The 17612-nt window shown below is 40.8% G+C and overlaps 1 protein-coding gene across 1 annotated transcript in view; it reads right to left on the bottom strand.

Moving 5' to 3' along the window:
- The window catches only part of CEP290 (centrosomal protein 290), a 255158-nt gene that overhangs the window by 198342 nt on the left and 39204 nt on the right, over positions 1-17612 (bottom strand). The window contains exons 13-16 of the mRNA XM_082255322.1: positions 11858-12021; positions 6636-6798; positions 5401-5501; positions 3190-3277 (exon numbers count right to left, since the gene is read on the bottom strand). Of these exons, the coding sequence (XP_082111448.1) occupies positions 3190-3277; positions 5401-5501; positions 6636-6798; positions 11858-12021 (516 nt within the window). The remainder of the gene's footprint in view (positions 1-3189; positions 3278-5400; positions 5502-6635; positions 6799-11857; positions 12022-17612) is intronic.

Genomic DNA, 17612 nt, shown 5'->3' with positions numbered 1-17612 from the left:
TATAAGGTCTCTAGTCAGTGATGACACTGCCTCATACTTTCTAGCAACTGATCAATCCGATTCCATGTTTATTTACTGGCCTCATACTTTTTATGGGCCTCTTAGCTGTACTTCTATTACCTCTCACATTTGTACTAATGTTTTGCAGACCAAGATAACTCTTCTATTTAGTCTTCCACAATCCTGTAAGGAATTTCTTTCTTTCTCCGCACATCTAGTCCCAGAAAAGACATTTCACTAAATTATACAGATCATCACATGCTTGGAAAGTGAAATTTAAAACTAAGCTGGATATATGTAGGTGTCCTGCACATGCCAGTTTTCCCAGGACACCCAACTGATGGTAGAAAACTCAAAATACCTTACAAATTTTGACTCCTTATCATTGTGGATTGACAAAATGGGTAAGAGTTCATTATTTTCAATGTTTAACATGCCAGACCCTCACCTGAGAGCAACAGCTGGCATTAATAGAAATATTACTATTAAAAAGCATATGGCTGCCTTTCTTTCTTATTCAAAATGATAGGAATTCCAGACATACATAAGTCTTTAAAGCAGTTCAAATGCAAATAAAGTGAAATACCCTATGATATGCTTCTGAATCGCACACATTTTAACAGTGGACTAATCTGAGCCACATTATCCTGTCAAAACATTTACATCACTGTGACAGCAATCAAGACTCAACAGAAAATCATTCTGTACAGTAAAGAAATAAATAAAAAAAATAGCATCTAAAGAGGAGAAAAAAAGGGAAATGAAAAAGCCTGAATTCTCCGGAGGGTTCAGCTATTCAGCTTTATCTTTGTATACATACTATACAGGCAATCAGACTGATTTGTGAGTGGTGTCCTGTGCGCTTGTGTACACCAGTTTAGGTGTGATTTAGGTGCAAATTTTTCCCTGAATTCGCACCTGAACCAGACCCAAAAAACGCTCAGGGTCCTTTTCAAATTCACATTGCAGCCACCCCAGACATGTGTGAACCAGTTCCATTGAAAGCCAGTCACACTCACATGTTATGCAAATTGGGTGCGTTGTAAAACACATCCAACTCGCATTTATGTGAACCCTGCCTTACTGCTGATGAATGCAGGGGTCCTGGGTTTAGGAAAATTTTAAGTGGAAAAATGATTTTTTTTCTGTAGAAAAGCAAATTGCTACATATGAAACAAATCAGTGACAGTATTTCAAGAGACCCAATCACCGATGTATACAATTACATGTAATAGCGAAGAACCATTAAAGTACTTGAAACGCTTACTTGCATTGCTGTTAAGTATTTTCATTTTTATTTCAAGGGGCTATACAGCCAAAGCTCGTTTGCTTGTACTTCTCCTATGGATCACAGGAGCTCAATTCATTTTGCACTCCTGTGACCCATTTTCAGCAGAGAGCGGGCTAAAATGTGCTCTCTGCTGACGTCAAAGAAGTTAGCCCAAGCACCGCGTCATCACCACAGTTAAAGTCGGGATCCTCCAGGTGCTTGGACTGACACTCGGCTTAGCCTCTCAGTGAACCCCTAAAAGCCAGCCACTCCCTACCCCCTCCACAGCCCAGCACTCCAATGAGCGAGGAGGGGGCAGAGGGGAGAGAAAAATTAAAATAAAGCCATACATCTTTAAGTATTTTCTAGACACTTGCAATGTGTCTTTAAATTTGCTTGAAAATTTGACTACTCCAAGGAGAGTCAGTTCTACTAGCAAAGCCACCACCCTCCATGCTTGCACGTCATAGCCTTCTGCTCTTCTAGGATTGTCTAAATACTGTCTGTGCTGGCCCAAATTCTAGTGGAGCAGTAAAAGGGAATACCACTTTGGGTACTATAGTAGGGCCCACCTTGTAATAACAAAGGGAGGTCCTTCTCAAAGATACATTTTGTACATAGTCCAAGGCCATCGTGACTCTTATATTTGTGTTCACAGATTGTCAATATATCTAGAAGGATGAGCCCTCTGGACAGCCATGCTGCTGGAAAGCATAACAGTATGAGTCCTAAATGTAGCTTAAAAGGTAATGGAATGAGGGATCCCGGTGAGATATTCAGCATTGATTGTTCTTATAACTGTCCATCTTATTGCAGAAAAAAATATATTTATTAATTATTAACTACCTTTTCACTGATTGTTTTTCTGTACGACCAAAATGTTTAGAAAAAAATACAATCTTATTATTTCTCTCTCCTATTTTCCTGTTTTTTATTTCAATCGATTTATTAAAAAAAAAAAGTTTTATAGTATGCAGGGGTAAGGGAGTAACAGTATCAACAGTAGCGTAAAAAAGAGAAATGAGCATTGGTTAAAGACAAAAGAAACTAAATATAGGAGCATATTTTAAAGACAGCTATGTAGTACAGCTAAAGCATCCAATGGAAATGTAAAAAATCTTTTTGAGGAGGGTTGATAAATCAAAATGAATCAGCCTATATGTATTTGAATGACATGCAAGGATTCCATGATGATATGAATTTACTATTTTTTTACATTTTTTAGAGCATACAGATGCTCAAGCGCAAAGCTACGGTTTAAGTAATCAGTTATATCAGACACATTAGGCACAATTAGAGTTCCGATTCCGTGGAACATTCATTTTAGCAGATAGGAGAATTTGTAGGGCTATTGTTCTAACTGACTTAGGGACAGAATTTATCCCGAGATGTAAGAGAGCTAGTTCTGCAGATGGCGAAATTGGTGATTGAGTGAGTTCAAAGATTAGTTTAAAAGTTTGATTCCAGTATGACTTAATAGAGGGGCAATACAAGAAGATATGGATCCATGAGCCAATTGAACCACAATTGTGCCAGCAATCTACTGAGGCAACAGGACTAACATTAGAGAGCCTGTAGGCAGTCAAATACCCTCTGTGTAACTATTTTTTATTTTTTTTTTAATTTGCTGAAGCCATTTTTACCATTTGTATACTGCTGGAAAAATAACTTCCTAGCTCAGTCTCAAACATGGTAGAATAATGCCAATTAAATCTGCCAGGATTTGCTGTTCGTTTAAAAAAATAAACCTAGTTAGTGGAATACCCTTTTCCAATATCACATACAGCTTTAGGTTCTATATAAGTAGGACTGGCCATCCCATGCCAATGAAAAAATAAAATATCATCTGGAGAATTTTTGGTAGTTTCAGGAGAAATGTTTGAACATAACAAAAAGAATAACATGACTTTTTTTTTTACCAAGAGAAGCAGCTCTCTTTCCTTTCTCTTGAGCCAGTTTGCGAATGTGCTGCTTTAGTTCAATTCGTTCTTCCTCCAGACGTTCAATCTGTCAAACAATAGACATTAACAGTGAAATCTAGGTGAACAAATCTTCATTTGAGCAGAAAAATATTAAGGCATTTTTCTGAATCATTAGTGTTTCTTAAGTATACTTATCTCAGATATGTAAACCCACTTTAGGCTCACATTTTTCTAGATTACCTGCTTTCTTTTCCAGATTTTTGGTCTCATGCTTCTCTTTTTTATTGAAACTAAGCTGAAAAATCTACTTTTTCTATTCTACCTAGAAAACTGCAGGGTAGTCTTCCTGGTCACGACTGCAGATTGACAGCGGTGAAAACCGGCGATGAGGAGGACAGTCTATGTGGACAGCTTTATCCCCTGATGCCTGCATTCTTAGGTGTGCCTCTTTTAATCATCAACCATGTGAGTTGCTAAATGTTGTACCTTCATTAAATGGAACCATATTGCTACACTTAGAGGCGCCTCTCTTCTCTTTTATACTCTGTAGCTCCTGCTGGATTTTGCTTCTAATCCCTTTGTGGAGGCTGCCACTTGTGGATGGATATTTTATGGTTACCTCACCCATCACATTGGTACAATCATTTTGTTTGGACTATAAACTGAAGGACTTATGAATAAATGGCTGTGGAATGAATCATATAAGTTTCCATTATTTCTTATGGGGAAATTGGCTTTGATATACAAGTGGTTTGGATTACAACCATGTTTCCGGAACCAATTATGCTCACAATCCAAGGTTTTACTGTACGCTCCTTGTTAAAGCGGTTATATACCCCGCTTGGTGGTTTTTACTTACAGATAAGCCTATAATAAGGCTAACCTGTAGGTAAAATGAATATCTCCTAAACCTACCCGGTTTAGGAGATATTCACCCTGCATGCAGCCGCTGACATCAGCGACGCTTGCGCTCTGAAGGTCTGGTGTATCGTGCCGGTACTTCAGAGTAGGTATTGACCGATTATCGGCAAGGCCGTTATATCGATGGCCGATATTGACTTTTGCAGATATATTTGTATCGGCCCCGGAACCGGCTGATATTGTCGATATTCCAAATATTGCTCATGTAAGGGTAAAATGATGTCACATAGCATAATTCCATTTACAAATGTTATTGAATATGTTACTCACATATGTACAAATTAAAGATATAAGCAATGAAGTGATGTCATGACATCACTTCCGGGTACTTGGCGCCAGAATAAAAAAAATGACAGCATTCAAAACAGCTAAACTTGGCGTTTTGAATGCTTTTAAGTGAAGAGGAGGGGTTTGGGGTCTTTTAGACCCCCAGATCCCTTCACAAGAGTACCTGTCAAGTTAAAAAAAAAAAAAGTTTTTAAATGTATGAAAATATCGGCCAATATCGACCGATATGCAATGGCCAAAATATCGGTATCGGCAGCAAAAAACCGATATCGGTCGATTACTACTTCAGAGCACCTTGCCCGAACGGAGGGCTCCCACTCGCATGTGCAGGAGAGACATCATCGCGGCTCCGGCCACTCATCATCGCAGCGCCGGAGCCCACGAACCCGGAGGAAACACAGACGGAACAAGTCAGTTCCCTCAGCGGTGACCAGGTGCCGCTGCGGGGGCTTTGTTGTAAGGTATTTCACATTATGTTGTCTTGCAGGTTTTTTTTTCAGCGGTTTACTACCGCTTTAACACATGAGCATGCAGCTCAAGCGACTGACTCATTGTGCTGCTTCTCCTTCTCCCAGACTGAGATCTGCTCTACAGTGGGTTGCAAGTGGCTGCTACCAGGTAACATTTAGTTATTCATACTTATACTGCTTGCATTTAAAAATTTAAGAATTCTGCAGTATAGAATCCCTGGTTTAACATGCTTTTGGATATAAAAAAAAAAAGATAAGTGGGCAAAAAATATGCAATGCAGCACAAAGTAAAAAAAAAACATATAATAATAAAAGTAATTTATTTCATGACAATGCATAGTAATATTGGATGCAGATATAATCAATTCCCTGCCACGAAAACTGTATTTTATTTAATTTTTAGTATTATATATGCTAACCACACCTGATGTATATAAGACTCAGCTTCAAAACATTCACACTCCTGTATTGGTTGATGTGAGACATCAAAACTTGAAACTGTTTGTTTATATAAATGAAAAATACTTACTTCTTTCAAAAGAATCTGGTTTTCTGCTCTGTATTGCTGCTGTTTGAAAGTCTTAACATTTTTAAATTCAGTTAAATCAATCACAGCTTTAGGATCAAGGCCTGAAAGAAAACACGTAGTAAGTACACCTTTTAATTTTCTGACAAAATACTAACTATTAATGGTATTTCCTTTCAGATACTGATTGAAACCTTGAGATCCGGTGGTCTATCAGAACACAGCTACCTATCAGATTCTGCAACCGGAAGTGACGTACGGACTAGAACACCTTACTGTGCATGCGCCATGCGTTCCAACATGGCTGCTATGAGTTTCAAAAGGTTTCCTAAAGTGACAGAACACGAAGCAGTGGCGGACATCTTCTTATACCCACACAAGTCTTCAATTTTACATTTATTTTAGCAGTAAACTCATCTTATATACTGAAATAGACTATTTCACTGCGACCGAGTGAAATTGTCTATTTCACTATATAATCAGTTTGTCACTGAGGAGTGCGGGGTGTACCAAGATGGCCATCGCCACCTTCTACCTGCAGGTGTCTCGCTGTACTTACTAGAATACAATAATATTACAAATGTAATACTGTGTTTCAGTATATAAGGTGAGTTTACTGCTAAAGAAATGTAAAATTCAAGACTTGCGTGGGTGTAAGAAGAGGTCGGCCTCTGCTTCATGTTCTGCCACATTAGGAAACCTATTGGAATGCATAGCAGCCATGTTGGAATGCATGGCTCATGTGCAGTAAGGTGTTCTAGTCCGTACGTCACTTCCAGTTGCAGAATCTGATAGGTAGCTGTATTCTGATAGAACCCCCGGAACAGAATCCTAAACAGTGCAGGGGAGGAATGAGTCACTGTTATGTCTCATTCTCTAAAAACTGGAAACCATGTAAAAAGCAGCCCAGAACTCCACCTGCTGGCTGGATGTTAATTTGAAAGAGTAACTTTTTTTTACCTAACTCAAAAAAATGTATACTGCATATTTTTAAAATGCATTTTTACCCCTGATTATAATAAATACAGAAATAAAATGATTAAAAAAAAAAAAAACCCAGTAAATTTGCTCTTTAAATCAGCTTTACAGAAAATTTTCACTATACAATGAATGATCCGAAAATAACTATATACGGACAGGAGTATTCTTATAGTATATGGTTGTATATATACACATTTAAGTAAGGTCTTCAGTAACACAATAAAATGATAATTTATTGTATTAAAAAAGCTACAAACCTAATCGTTCCCTTAGATCTTCATTCTCATCAAGAATATCATTCACTTTAAGTTCAAGTCTGTTAACATCTGTAGTCAGCGCCTCTATTTCCCGATTTCTTAGATTCATTTGAGTCTTTAGATCTTTAATTTCAGCAACTGCTTCTTCTAAGCCATACACCCCCTTTAAATAAACATACGTTGTAGAACAGATCAGTTTACAAACCACATTCACCTACCATGCTGCAAATCTATACTGATATGTCTTAGGAATGAAAGATGCCACTTAGTTTTAAGGAAATTAAAATCACCAACCTACAGAGGGCTGAATTCAAAGACACCCTGAAAATCAAAGCGAAAAAATGATGCAGCAGGCTAGCTCATTTTTCATTTTTAAAATGGTACTCAGTAGTTTGTATAACCCCCACCTGCTGGTATGCATGCCTGACAGCGTTGGGGCATGTTCCTAATCAGTCAACGGATGGTATCCTGGGGTATTTCCTCCCAGATCTGGACCAGGGCATCAATGAGCTCCTGAACAGACTGAGGTGCAACCTGGTGGCATTGGATGGACCCAACCATATTGTCCCAGAGGTGTTCTATTGGATTTAGGTCAGGCGAGTGTGGGAGCCATTCAATGATATCAATTTCTTCATCCTCCAGGAACTGGCTGCATACTCTTGCCACATGAGGCCAGGCATTCTCATGCCCCAGGAGGAACCCAGGACCCACAGCACCAGCATAGGGTCTGACAATGGGTCCAAGGATTTCACCCTAAAACCTAATGGCAGTCAGGGTGCCATTGTCCAGCTTGTAGAGGTCTGTGCATCCCTCCATGGATATGCATCCCCAGACCATCACTGACCAACCACCAAACCGGTCATGCTGAATGAGGTTATAGGCAGCATAACATTCTCCATGGCTTCTCCAGACACTTTAATGTCTGTCACATGTGCTCAGGGTGAACCTGCTCTCATCTGTGAAAAGCATAGGGCACCAGTGGCAGACCTGCCAATTCTGGTGTTCAATGGCAAATGCCAATCGAGCTCCATGGTGCCAGGCAGTGAGCACAGGGCCCACTAGAGGACATCGGGCCCTCAGGCCACCCTCATGAAGTCTGTTTATGATTGTTTGGTCAGAGACATTCACACCAGACACCTGCTGGAGATCATTTTATAGAGGTCTGGCAATGCTCATTTTGTTCCTCCTTGCACAAAGGAGCAGATACCGGTCCTGCTGATGGGTTAAGGACCTTCTACAGCCCTGTCGTCCAGCTCTCCTAGAGTAACGGCCTGTCTCCTGGAATCTCCTGCATGCTCTTCTGGGAATGGCATGTATTAATGTGCCATCCTGGAGGAGTTGGACTGACTGTGCAACCTTTAGAGGGTCCAGGTATGGCCTCATGCTACTAGTAGTGACACTGACCCCAGCCAAATGCAAAACTAGTGATAATTAGTCAGAAAAGATGAGTAGGGAAAAAATTCTCAGTTGCCTCCACCTGTAAAACCATTCCTGTTTTGGAGGTTGCCTCATTGTTGCCCAACTAGTGCACCTGTTGTTAATTTCTTGAACACCAAAGCAGCTGAAACTGATTAACAACCCCCTCTGCTACTTAACTGACCGGATCAAAATCCCAGGAGTGACTTGATGCTATACTCTGAATAAAAAGTGTTCCTTTCATTTTTTTGAGCAATGTATATACACAGTACATACTTTATATATGACAGATTAGCAAATAATATTTACATACACAGCAGCAAATTAGCCAAAGGAAGATGAGCTCACTTTACCGATTAAGTAACATGGGTTTTATACTAACCTACTTTCCAGCTTTATCTGGCAGTTAGACTACACATAATGGCCATGGTGGAAGGTCAGACATGGGGACTCGAGTGCAGATGTAGATTGCTAAATCTCCACAAATATAAAGGAAGCTGGTAAATAATCTAAACCCACTAGCAACAACTCAAAGCTGACTAGTTTTCTGGGAATCTGTGAAAACACACTGTAGTGATGAAACTTCCACCTAACCTGGACATTAGCTTGCACAATTAAAGTGGTTATAAAATCAATTACAGCCAATGAGCCAATGAGAAAAGAAATGGGGCAGGGCTGAGCTGTGGCTCTGTGTCTAAATTAACATGCAGAGCAGTGGCTCAGGACTAAGCCTGCTTGGGTGCCCCTACAGTGAACGGTTGGCTCTGAAGGCACTTGGCAGAAGGTAGTGGTCAGGAGCGCTGGCGGAGGACCCAAAAAGAGGAGGATTGGGGCTGCTCTGTGCAAAGAGCAGGCAAGTATAACAGGTTATTAAAAAAAATATATATCACTTTAAATTATTAAAAATAATTTAATAATTCAATTATAAAGACTGTAATACACAAACATGCTACAAAAAAAAAAAAAAAAGGAATTTAGATGTACCTGTAAATCTCATAACCTTGGCCAGTTACCAGAGTAGAGGACAAATACATTGATTGATCATGGGTTATATGCCGCTACCCAGGTGACTGGATACCCTCCCGGAGCCATTATGGCACATATACAGATATGCTGACAGGTTCCGATCAGCCATTGGGTCGTGGCAGAGCCCATTGGTGAAAATGCACATGTACAAAGATCATGTACAAAGATGAGGAATTGGGACTTCCCTGAAAGCTGTCTACACAGATGGTCAGGGAAACCAGCATATGCACAGCTGTGCCACAGGGTTTGATGCAGTACATCTGTGTATGTGCAGGGGTAGGGAGACAGGGACAAAAAAAAAAAAAAAAAAATGTAATTCTCACCTAGGTAAAAAACACGGACGTGCTGCTTTGCAACACAAATAAATGACTTTGTATTAATAGAGTGAGGGGGAGAGGAGGCAGCACAGCATGACATGACCTTTAGTCCCGGTTCACACTACCGCGACTTGTCAGGCGACTTGGCCGCCTGACAAGTCGCGGTCCATTCAGTGCAATTGGAACCGTTCTAATAGGAGCGACTCAAGTCGCTCCGACTTAGAAAATAGTTCCTGCACTACTGTTGCCCGAAGTCGGAGCGACTTCCATTATGTGAAGTCCGTGCAAGTCGCGCCAAAGTCGCGGTGCACGGTGACTTCACTAGTCGCCCCCGAAGTTGTGTCGCCATAGTGTGAACTGACTCAAAGGGTGAATGTCCACTTCAAGTTACTACACAAATGTCCCATCTCATTTTTATTGCTATATTGCTTACAAACTTCCAAAATGCTTCTATATTTATTTCATGTTTATTAGACAAGAGGTAGAGATATTGGATACTAAACACATGAACAACTAGGCACTGCTTTTCTCATCACAGTTTAGAAAATAACTGCAAAAAGATATTCATTTATGTCAGGAACCTTCTGTCCCCGTTCTACCTGCTGGCTGTACTGTGTTTTGAAATCTGTCGGCATTTGCTTCCACTGGACACCAGCAGATGTCTCCCTATACTTCTGGTTTTAGTAAAATGATCCACCTGAATTTGGCTGGGGGCAAACATTATATTCCCATTTGTTTCTCAGCCAAATATTTCAGCATCTGGTCTACATTCTGTGCTTGCCCTGACCTCAATGTCAGCCTGCTATCCAAAATCTTAGCCTTGTCCTGCCTCGTATCTGCTTATCCTAAATGATTAACTTTTGTTTCATGACTTCTGCATTTTGTTTATAGCTAGTATTGTATACCTTGCATCTGCATTTTTGTATTTCAGATCACTCTGGGTCATAGGAGCTCCACACTTATTGTACTTCTGTAACCCAAAAGGGAAGTATGGCCAAAAAAAAAAAAAAAAGCTTTGGTCATGCTTCCCTTTTAACTCTGTGGATCTACAATTTCTGTACCTCTCCTACTTTTTATTTTGAATTGTATCCCACTAGTCATCAGATCACTAGTCTTCAGGGGGCAGCTCTGACATGAGGTAGAAAAGTCCTATTGCTCTACCAAGATGGCCATCTTCACACAAAGACAATGTAGAATAAGCCATGGTAAGTCAATTGTGGTTTTTTTTTGGTCTTAGTACAACTTTAACATTTCACTGTTTGCCTATTTTGTGGTAAAGTTAAATTAATTTAATCCCTTCAGGCCAACCGTACGCAAATATGCGGCCCCACTGGACTGGGCCTTTTTTCCACGGGGCCGCATATTTGCATATCTCCCTTGTACTGGGAGTGGCCACACAACACAGAGACCAGGGTCTCATGGAGAAACCCGAGCCCTGTTTTAACGATCGGGTCCCGGAACTCCGGATTCTGGGTCACCTGGTCGTTGTGATCAGTCACTGTGAAGCCCGCTCCCATGTTTTCTGTCTCTGTGAATGAAGGAGAGAGATTCATTGTTTCTCTCTCTCTCCTAGGTCAGTGCCAGGGTTAGTGTTTGGGTTGAGGTCTGGGTGAAGGTCAAGGTCAGTAAATTTTTTTGACAGTATTTTTTTTTTTTTAGTATCAGTGTCAGTGTCGTGTTTTAGGTAGGATAAAGAAAAAAAAGAAGCAAAATGGGCACTATGGTTTTGGGCTGTAATACAGGTACAAACAACAACTAACATACACATATGTGGTATCGCTGTGTTTGTCAGGAGCAGAAGAATTTAATTTGGGTTGTTCTTTATGGTAGTAGCAGGAAATGCAGCAAAATTTAAAAAAAAAAATGTTTTTTTTTACTATTTTGGGCCAATTTTCTTTTAATAAAAAAAACAAATAAAAAAAATCCATTACAATTCACCACCAAATGAAAGCCCACTTTGTCCTACAAAAATGCATAATAATTCAATAGGGTGCAAAGTAGTTGTGATGATATGTGTAGTTTTACTAACACATGTCAACGTTTAAAAATTGTGCTTAGGCATTTAGATTTGCCCTATATTTACCCTTAGGCGCAAAGGGGTTAAAACTGCACATAGCATGCATAATGAGATCTGTGCTTTACAATTAATTGTAAAGTTCACATCTACGCTCATTTTAGGCAGCAACTATTCTACATTTTGCCAAAAAAAATTTCTACACAGATGAATGCAAATGAAAAACACAAATACATGTGGTTTTACATGCATAGAACCCCATCTGCCTGGAAAGTTCTTTAGGAAAGAAAAAAAAACATTAAAAAAAACGTGTGCGAAACATATGTATTAAATAAAGCAGCTTGGATTCATCAGGATTGAAAGCCTGCCTTTACACACAATTATTGGCTACTGTTCATTTTTTGCCAAAACACTTAAATATAAAAGAGAAACTGCTTAAAATGTTATACCGCTTCATAGTCTCTCATCCGGTTCAGGGCATCAACCAGATCTTTGTCTTTTTGCCGGGCATCATTTTCTGCCAATTCTGCAACACGTTCTGCTTCTCTAAGTTTTTGATCCATGAGCTGTAGTTTTGCTTGAAATTCCCCAGACTGATAATGCTGATGATCACCTGAAGTGAGAAGAGCAACTTTAACAATTAAAAAAAAACAATTCTACTTTTTCTGAATTGCTATTGTTAGGCAGAGTAATGAAATATTGAACTAAGTAAAAAAAATAAATAAATAATGCTTTGCTTATGCACCCTTAGAGCTCATGCATATGCCGTTCAAAGAAGCTCAAAGAAGCAGCTCCTACAGGCTTTTGAGCCTTATGAAACCCCCTTCCAGGTTAGCCAATGTGTCTATGCACACTATGGCTTTTTCAGGAGTTTACAGGCATATGCTCTTACAGGCAGAAAAAAAAACTCTACCAAACTTGCCAAAAAGGGTGAAAAAAAGCATGAAAGAACTCGACGAAGCTCGAAAACACACAAAAAAAACTCAAAGAAGCTCAAATAAGCTCAATAAAAACATGCAAAAAAGCCCAAAAAGCACAAGCTTCTTCAAGCTGAAATAAAAGCTCAAATGTTTGTAAAAGCAGCTTTTTCTTTTAACTGCAGTGTGCATGAGCCCTTAAAGATTCCTTCCTGTCAACCAAAAAACCCTTGCTTTTATAAACAGAGGACACTCACTTTGCTAAGAGACTCCTATTTGCACACTGACTTTTTTGTTTGCATTTGGCTGCCCTAAAATCTCAATCCTATCAGTTTCTAGTATATTTTCCAAATTACCCCTCAATCTTAAGCTGCAGAATAGGTGTTCCTTGGCTCTATACTCGAGTGAACAAGAAGGCTGCATCATTAGTATTGTGACATGCAACTGCATGCCTATACATAAGGGCCAATCCACACCAGTGCGTTGATCTGCATTTTAGCGCAGCTGTGAAACGCATATCAATGGAAGGACATCTGAAAAACAATCCAATTCCAACAAACAATTCCAAAGTGTTCTATTCACACCATTACGTTGTGCATGCATGTCAACAATGTCAAAATGTAGGTCAACGGACATCAAAATGTATGTTAGCGGACGTCAACGTGCATTAAATTGCAACTAAAATGGATGGAAATGTAAATGCATTTTCCATACATTTTAGCACAAGTCAGTGTGAATTGGCCCTTAGCACTAAAAGCTGTACTTACCTGACTGGAATTTATTATTAAAAACTATGTTTTAAAGCGGTAGTATACTCCGCCAGTAAACTTTTACCTACAGGTAAGCCTATGATAAGGCTTACCTGTAGGTAAAATGAATATCTCCTAAACCTGCAGGGCTTAGGAGATATTCGTCCTGCATGCAGCCACTGACACCAGCGGCACATGCGCTCTGAAGGTCCGGCGGACCTTTAGAGCTCTTTGCCGGCTGCTTGCTGTAAAGTAAACTCCCGCGTGCATGCGCAGGAGTGAGGTCATTGTGGCCGCCGAACCCAGAAGAGACATCGAGGGAACATGACAGCTCCCTCAGCGCTGTCCGGGCGACTGTGTCGGGGCTTCGTTTTAAGGTAAGTATTTCATAATGAGCTAGTATGCGATGCATACTAGCTCATTATGCCTTTCTCCTGCGGGGTTTGTTTTTTTTTTTTTTTGTTTATGAGGATACAACCGCTTTAAGGGAACAAGAGTGGACCTTCAATTAGCACAGCTGCAAAATGTGTAGTTAAAATGAACAGCCCGATAAATTATTTTATTTGTTTCCAGGAGTTCCAACTCTTTAAGGGCCTGTGTAGTCTTTGGGTTTGCATCAACAGCATCTATTTGAGCTGCTTTTGACTTCCAAATCCATTGACGAGTGCTTTTAACTTTCAGGTGGCCTCCTTCGGTCATGCTTTAAGAAAGCTGTGCATTCCTATAGACTTGAATGAGAATGAAACCCATGTTTGAAGCAACCAAAAGCCAGCTGACAAAGGCCCTTAATATAATTGTCTACCATATATTTGAGAAGATGAAGTTTACATTGCTTGTCTTACCATGGGCAAGCATAATGTTTAAGGCTCATGAGTATCCAGTGCTTTTAGGCAATATGGCCCTTGCACCAAGAAACACCATAGAAAAAAATGGTATCTTGGTTTACCGGTAAAATCCTTTTTTGACTATACCACAGGAAACAGGGAATCTTCATATCCAGAACGATAGGGTTATGCTGTCACCTTTAGGTGATTTGACACTGGCAAAAAAAGGCAGCAATCTACTCCCAGGCATTAACCCCTCCCAAATAGGTACAGCATGCGTTTTGTAGCAAGCCATGAACTACATAGTAAGAAGAGTGGGATCCCAGAGTCCTGGGATTTACTTCCAGTAAAGGATTTTACAGGTAAGCCAAAAATCGAACTTTCTCTATAGTACATCACAGGACATCTACACATCTATTAGTATAGGGATGTCCCAAAGCACTTAATATGACGGGAGGGCAAAGCAGCAGCAAGGCAACAGGCCCCAAAACAAAATCAAAATAGGTTAGACCTTCACACAGTGGCCTGCAAAACCCTCTGCTCAAAGGTTGCATTCACAGAGGCCCAAACATCTACCTGATCCTGAACTTTGTAAAGGTATGAACTGAAGACCCTAGATGTTGAATAGCCCAGTAAGCAGCAACACTCCTTTAAGGCTGTAAGCCTAAGAAATAAGCCAACAGATCTATTACAAAATGGTAGATTTTAAACCCGCTTGACCCTTCCCTGGTCCGCCAAGGACAAAAAGAAAATCAGATTGCCAAATCAACGCCATTGATCTTAAGTAACTTTTACCACATGAACCACATCCAGGGTGTGTAAAATCCTGTCTTCCACCATTTCAGGTTTAGGTTGGAAGGAGGGCAACATAATATCCCGACTGATATGGAACAAAGAAGCCACCATAGGCAAAAAGGATGACCAAGGTCATAAGACCACTTTGTCTTGATGAGCAACCAGGAAAGGTTCCTTACAGTCAAGAGCCACCAACTCCAAAACCCTGTGAGCCGAAGTATTAGCAACCGAAAAAGACGACCTTCCTTGTCAAAAGCACCAAGAGAATGCAGGCTCAAATGGAGACTTATGTAACCCAGAAAGTACCAAATTGAGGTCCCATGGAGTCAAAGGAATCTGGATTGGTGGAACAATGTATATGACACCCTGTACAAAGGAATGCATTATAATGGTATTAAATTAATAACAAAGTCTTGGGGTTTATTTTATTTAAACCCAGTGTATCCAACCTACGGCCCCAGAGAGTTTAGCATGCGGCCCGGGCCCATCTGGAGAGACCCTGGGAATGACGTGCAAGCATAGAAGCCACTGCAGCCGACACAGACAAGACTGACCCATGCATATCGGTAGGGATGTCGTGTAAACATACCTACATTGACAAGCCAGGCAAATGCACACCTGGAGGGATGCCAGGGCTGCCCTATTTGCAATAGCACCGCTATCAGTGAATGCGCCCCCCTTGAATTTCAATTGTGCCCCCACACAGCACATACATAGGCTACATTCAGACCAGCGATTGGGGCCAGTGCAAATTTTAGGGGCAGTTCCTCCTGCAGTTCTCAGCAGATAGGTGCGGCTGCTGGCCACGTTTACCATAATGACAGTTTGTCCACTTTGTCTGCGTCCAGTAGCGATCACAGCAGGTAATCGGTGGCTGTGTAGAGAGCTGAAAATCGGTGCAGCTGTGGGCGACATACCTACCTGCTGAAAGCCACATAAGGAACTGCTCATCAGCTATCCTTATTGTTAGTGTATTTTATGTGTGACCCAAGGCAATTTCTCTTCTTCCATTGGAAGGTCAAAAGGTTGGATACCCCTGATTTAAATAACTAACATCTTATACTTATCTGCTTTGTGCAATGGTTTTCACAGAGAAGCCCTGATCCACCTTTTCTGGGGTCCTCCACCAGCCCTTCTGGCTCCTCCTGCCCTAACATCCCCAACAAGTCGCTTGCTGAGGGCGGTACTTGTGCAGGCTCACTCCTGAGCCTCACTGTGTGCATCTGCAGAAACACACAGTGCAGCTCGGCCATGCCTCCGCTCCCTCAACACTAAATTTGATTGACAGAAGCAGAAGCCAATGAGTTTACCAATACTTAGATATGATGGCAGATTGGAAGAACATCGCCAGTTGGCTGGGGCATCATGAAGAGGTTCAAATAGAAACTTCAAACTGGAACTGAAGCAATCACTCCCTGTGTGAAAAGCCTGATAAAAAGGATTGCTCTTCGTAGAATCAAGGAAACATTTGAGAGCAGGAAGTGTGGAAGAGGAAGGCTTAGTAATTCCAGCTTGTAGCCTCCAGTCACTATGCAGCAGACCCATTTGTCTGCAATCTCCCTAGTCCAAACATTCACGAAGGCTAAGAAATTGTACCCCCAAATGAATGAATAGGGGTGCCCCTTTATTGGAGTGACTTATCCCCATAACTTTGGGTTTTAAAGTCTACGGCTTCTTGCAGAATGGGTTTCTGGACTTAAAGTGTTTGTAAACGATCACCTTGTAAATTACCCCTTCAGTTCAAAATAGTAACAAAAGGCAAAACACTTGTGTATAAATATAAAAAAAATAAAAACATTATAAATACCTTTTTTATAAGTGATCACACTCCTTCTGTTCTCAGCTTCATAAGAGCTGGGGGGATGAGAAGCAACAGCATACTTCCCAGTAAAAGGCTGTGCAGGAGGGGGTGTGTGTCAGGACAAGTCTGATCATTGGAGGAGAGCAGGCTGAGTTCCCAGCATAGCTAGAGAACTGACCACATTGTGTTGTCCTTCTAAGTGTGGTCAGTTTCTAACAGGAAAGCAGAGGGACTGGCAGGAACACCAGGGATTTCACACAAAGGAAACAATACAAAGAGAACAAGATACTTTCTCATACAAGCACATGGTAAAGTAGGCACATATCAGGAATATGAAATGTTGGGCTAACAAACACTTTAAGCTTAGGCCTGGGACAGATGAAAGGAATGCTTTGCTTATTTTGAACAGTAACAGGGTACTCTTCCCCACAGTTAGTTTATTTGGATGTCATCATCCAAGGCAGGGCTAAACAAACGTTTGCTCTTGAAATTTTAGGCATTCAACCGGCTTCTTACAAGGCAGCTCCACTGACCAATACCTCAACCAAAGGATTCTGCGTGCAGCTAAAATGCCCAAATGAGAGAACTATTGAATGACCACCCACCACCCTCTGAACCTGTAGAGCACTCCGCCAGTCCACCAGACAACAGAAAATTGCTAAACAGCAACATTGCAGACTATCCCCACATGTCTATTGCGAGGTCTGGGTACCATTCCTCTAGCAAATAGGTGACGCTGCGCTTAGCTGGGAGGGGTTAGGCCTGGGAGGAAATGACTGCCTGTTTTTGCCTGTCTAATTACCTGAAGGTGGTAGCATAACACTATCATAATGAATATGAAGAAGCCCTGTGTCCAGTGATGTACAATAGGAAATAAAAAACACAATAATAATCTACATGTGCCAGGTGGCAAAAGATCATTGGGAGTGTTGGACAGCTAAAACCTTATGCATTTTAGAAGGAGTTCTTATGATTTAGCTATCCGACACATATAATGGAAATCAATTTAAATACATTTTCCTAGAGGTGTTTCAACAGTGCCATCCAGGAATGCATCCTTTCTTGCCATGATAGGAGAGCCTGTAAGCCATAAGCACAGGTTTTGTTGCCAAAGCCTT

This window comes from Pelophylax lessonae (assembly GCF_965119305.1).
Source record: "Pelophylax lessonae genome assembly, chromosome: 4".
NCBI classification, from domain to species: domain Eukaryota; kingdom Metazoa; phylum Chordata; class Amphibia; order Anura; family Ranidae; genus Pelophylax; species Pelophylax lessonae.
This window is presented reverse-complemented; position numbering and strand designations above follow the sequence as displayed.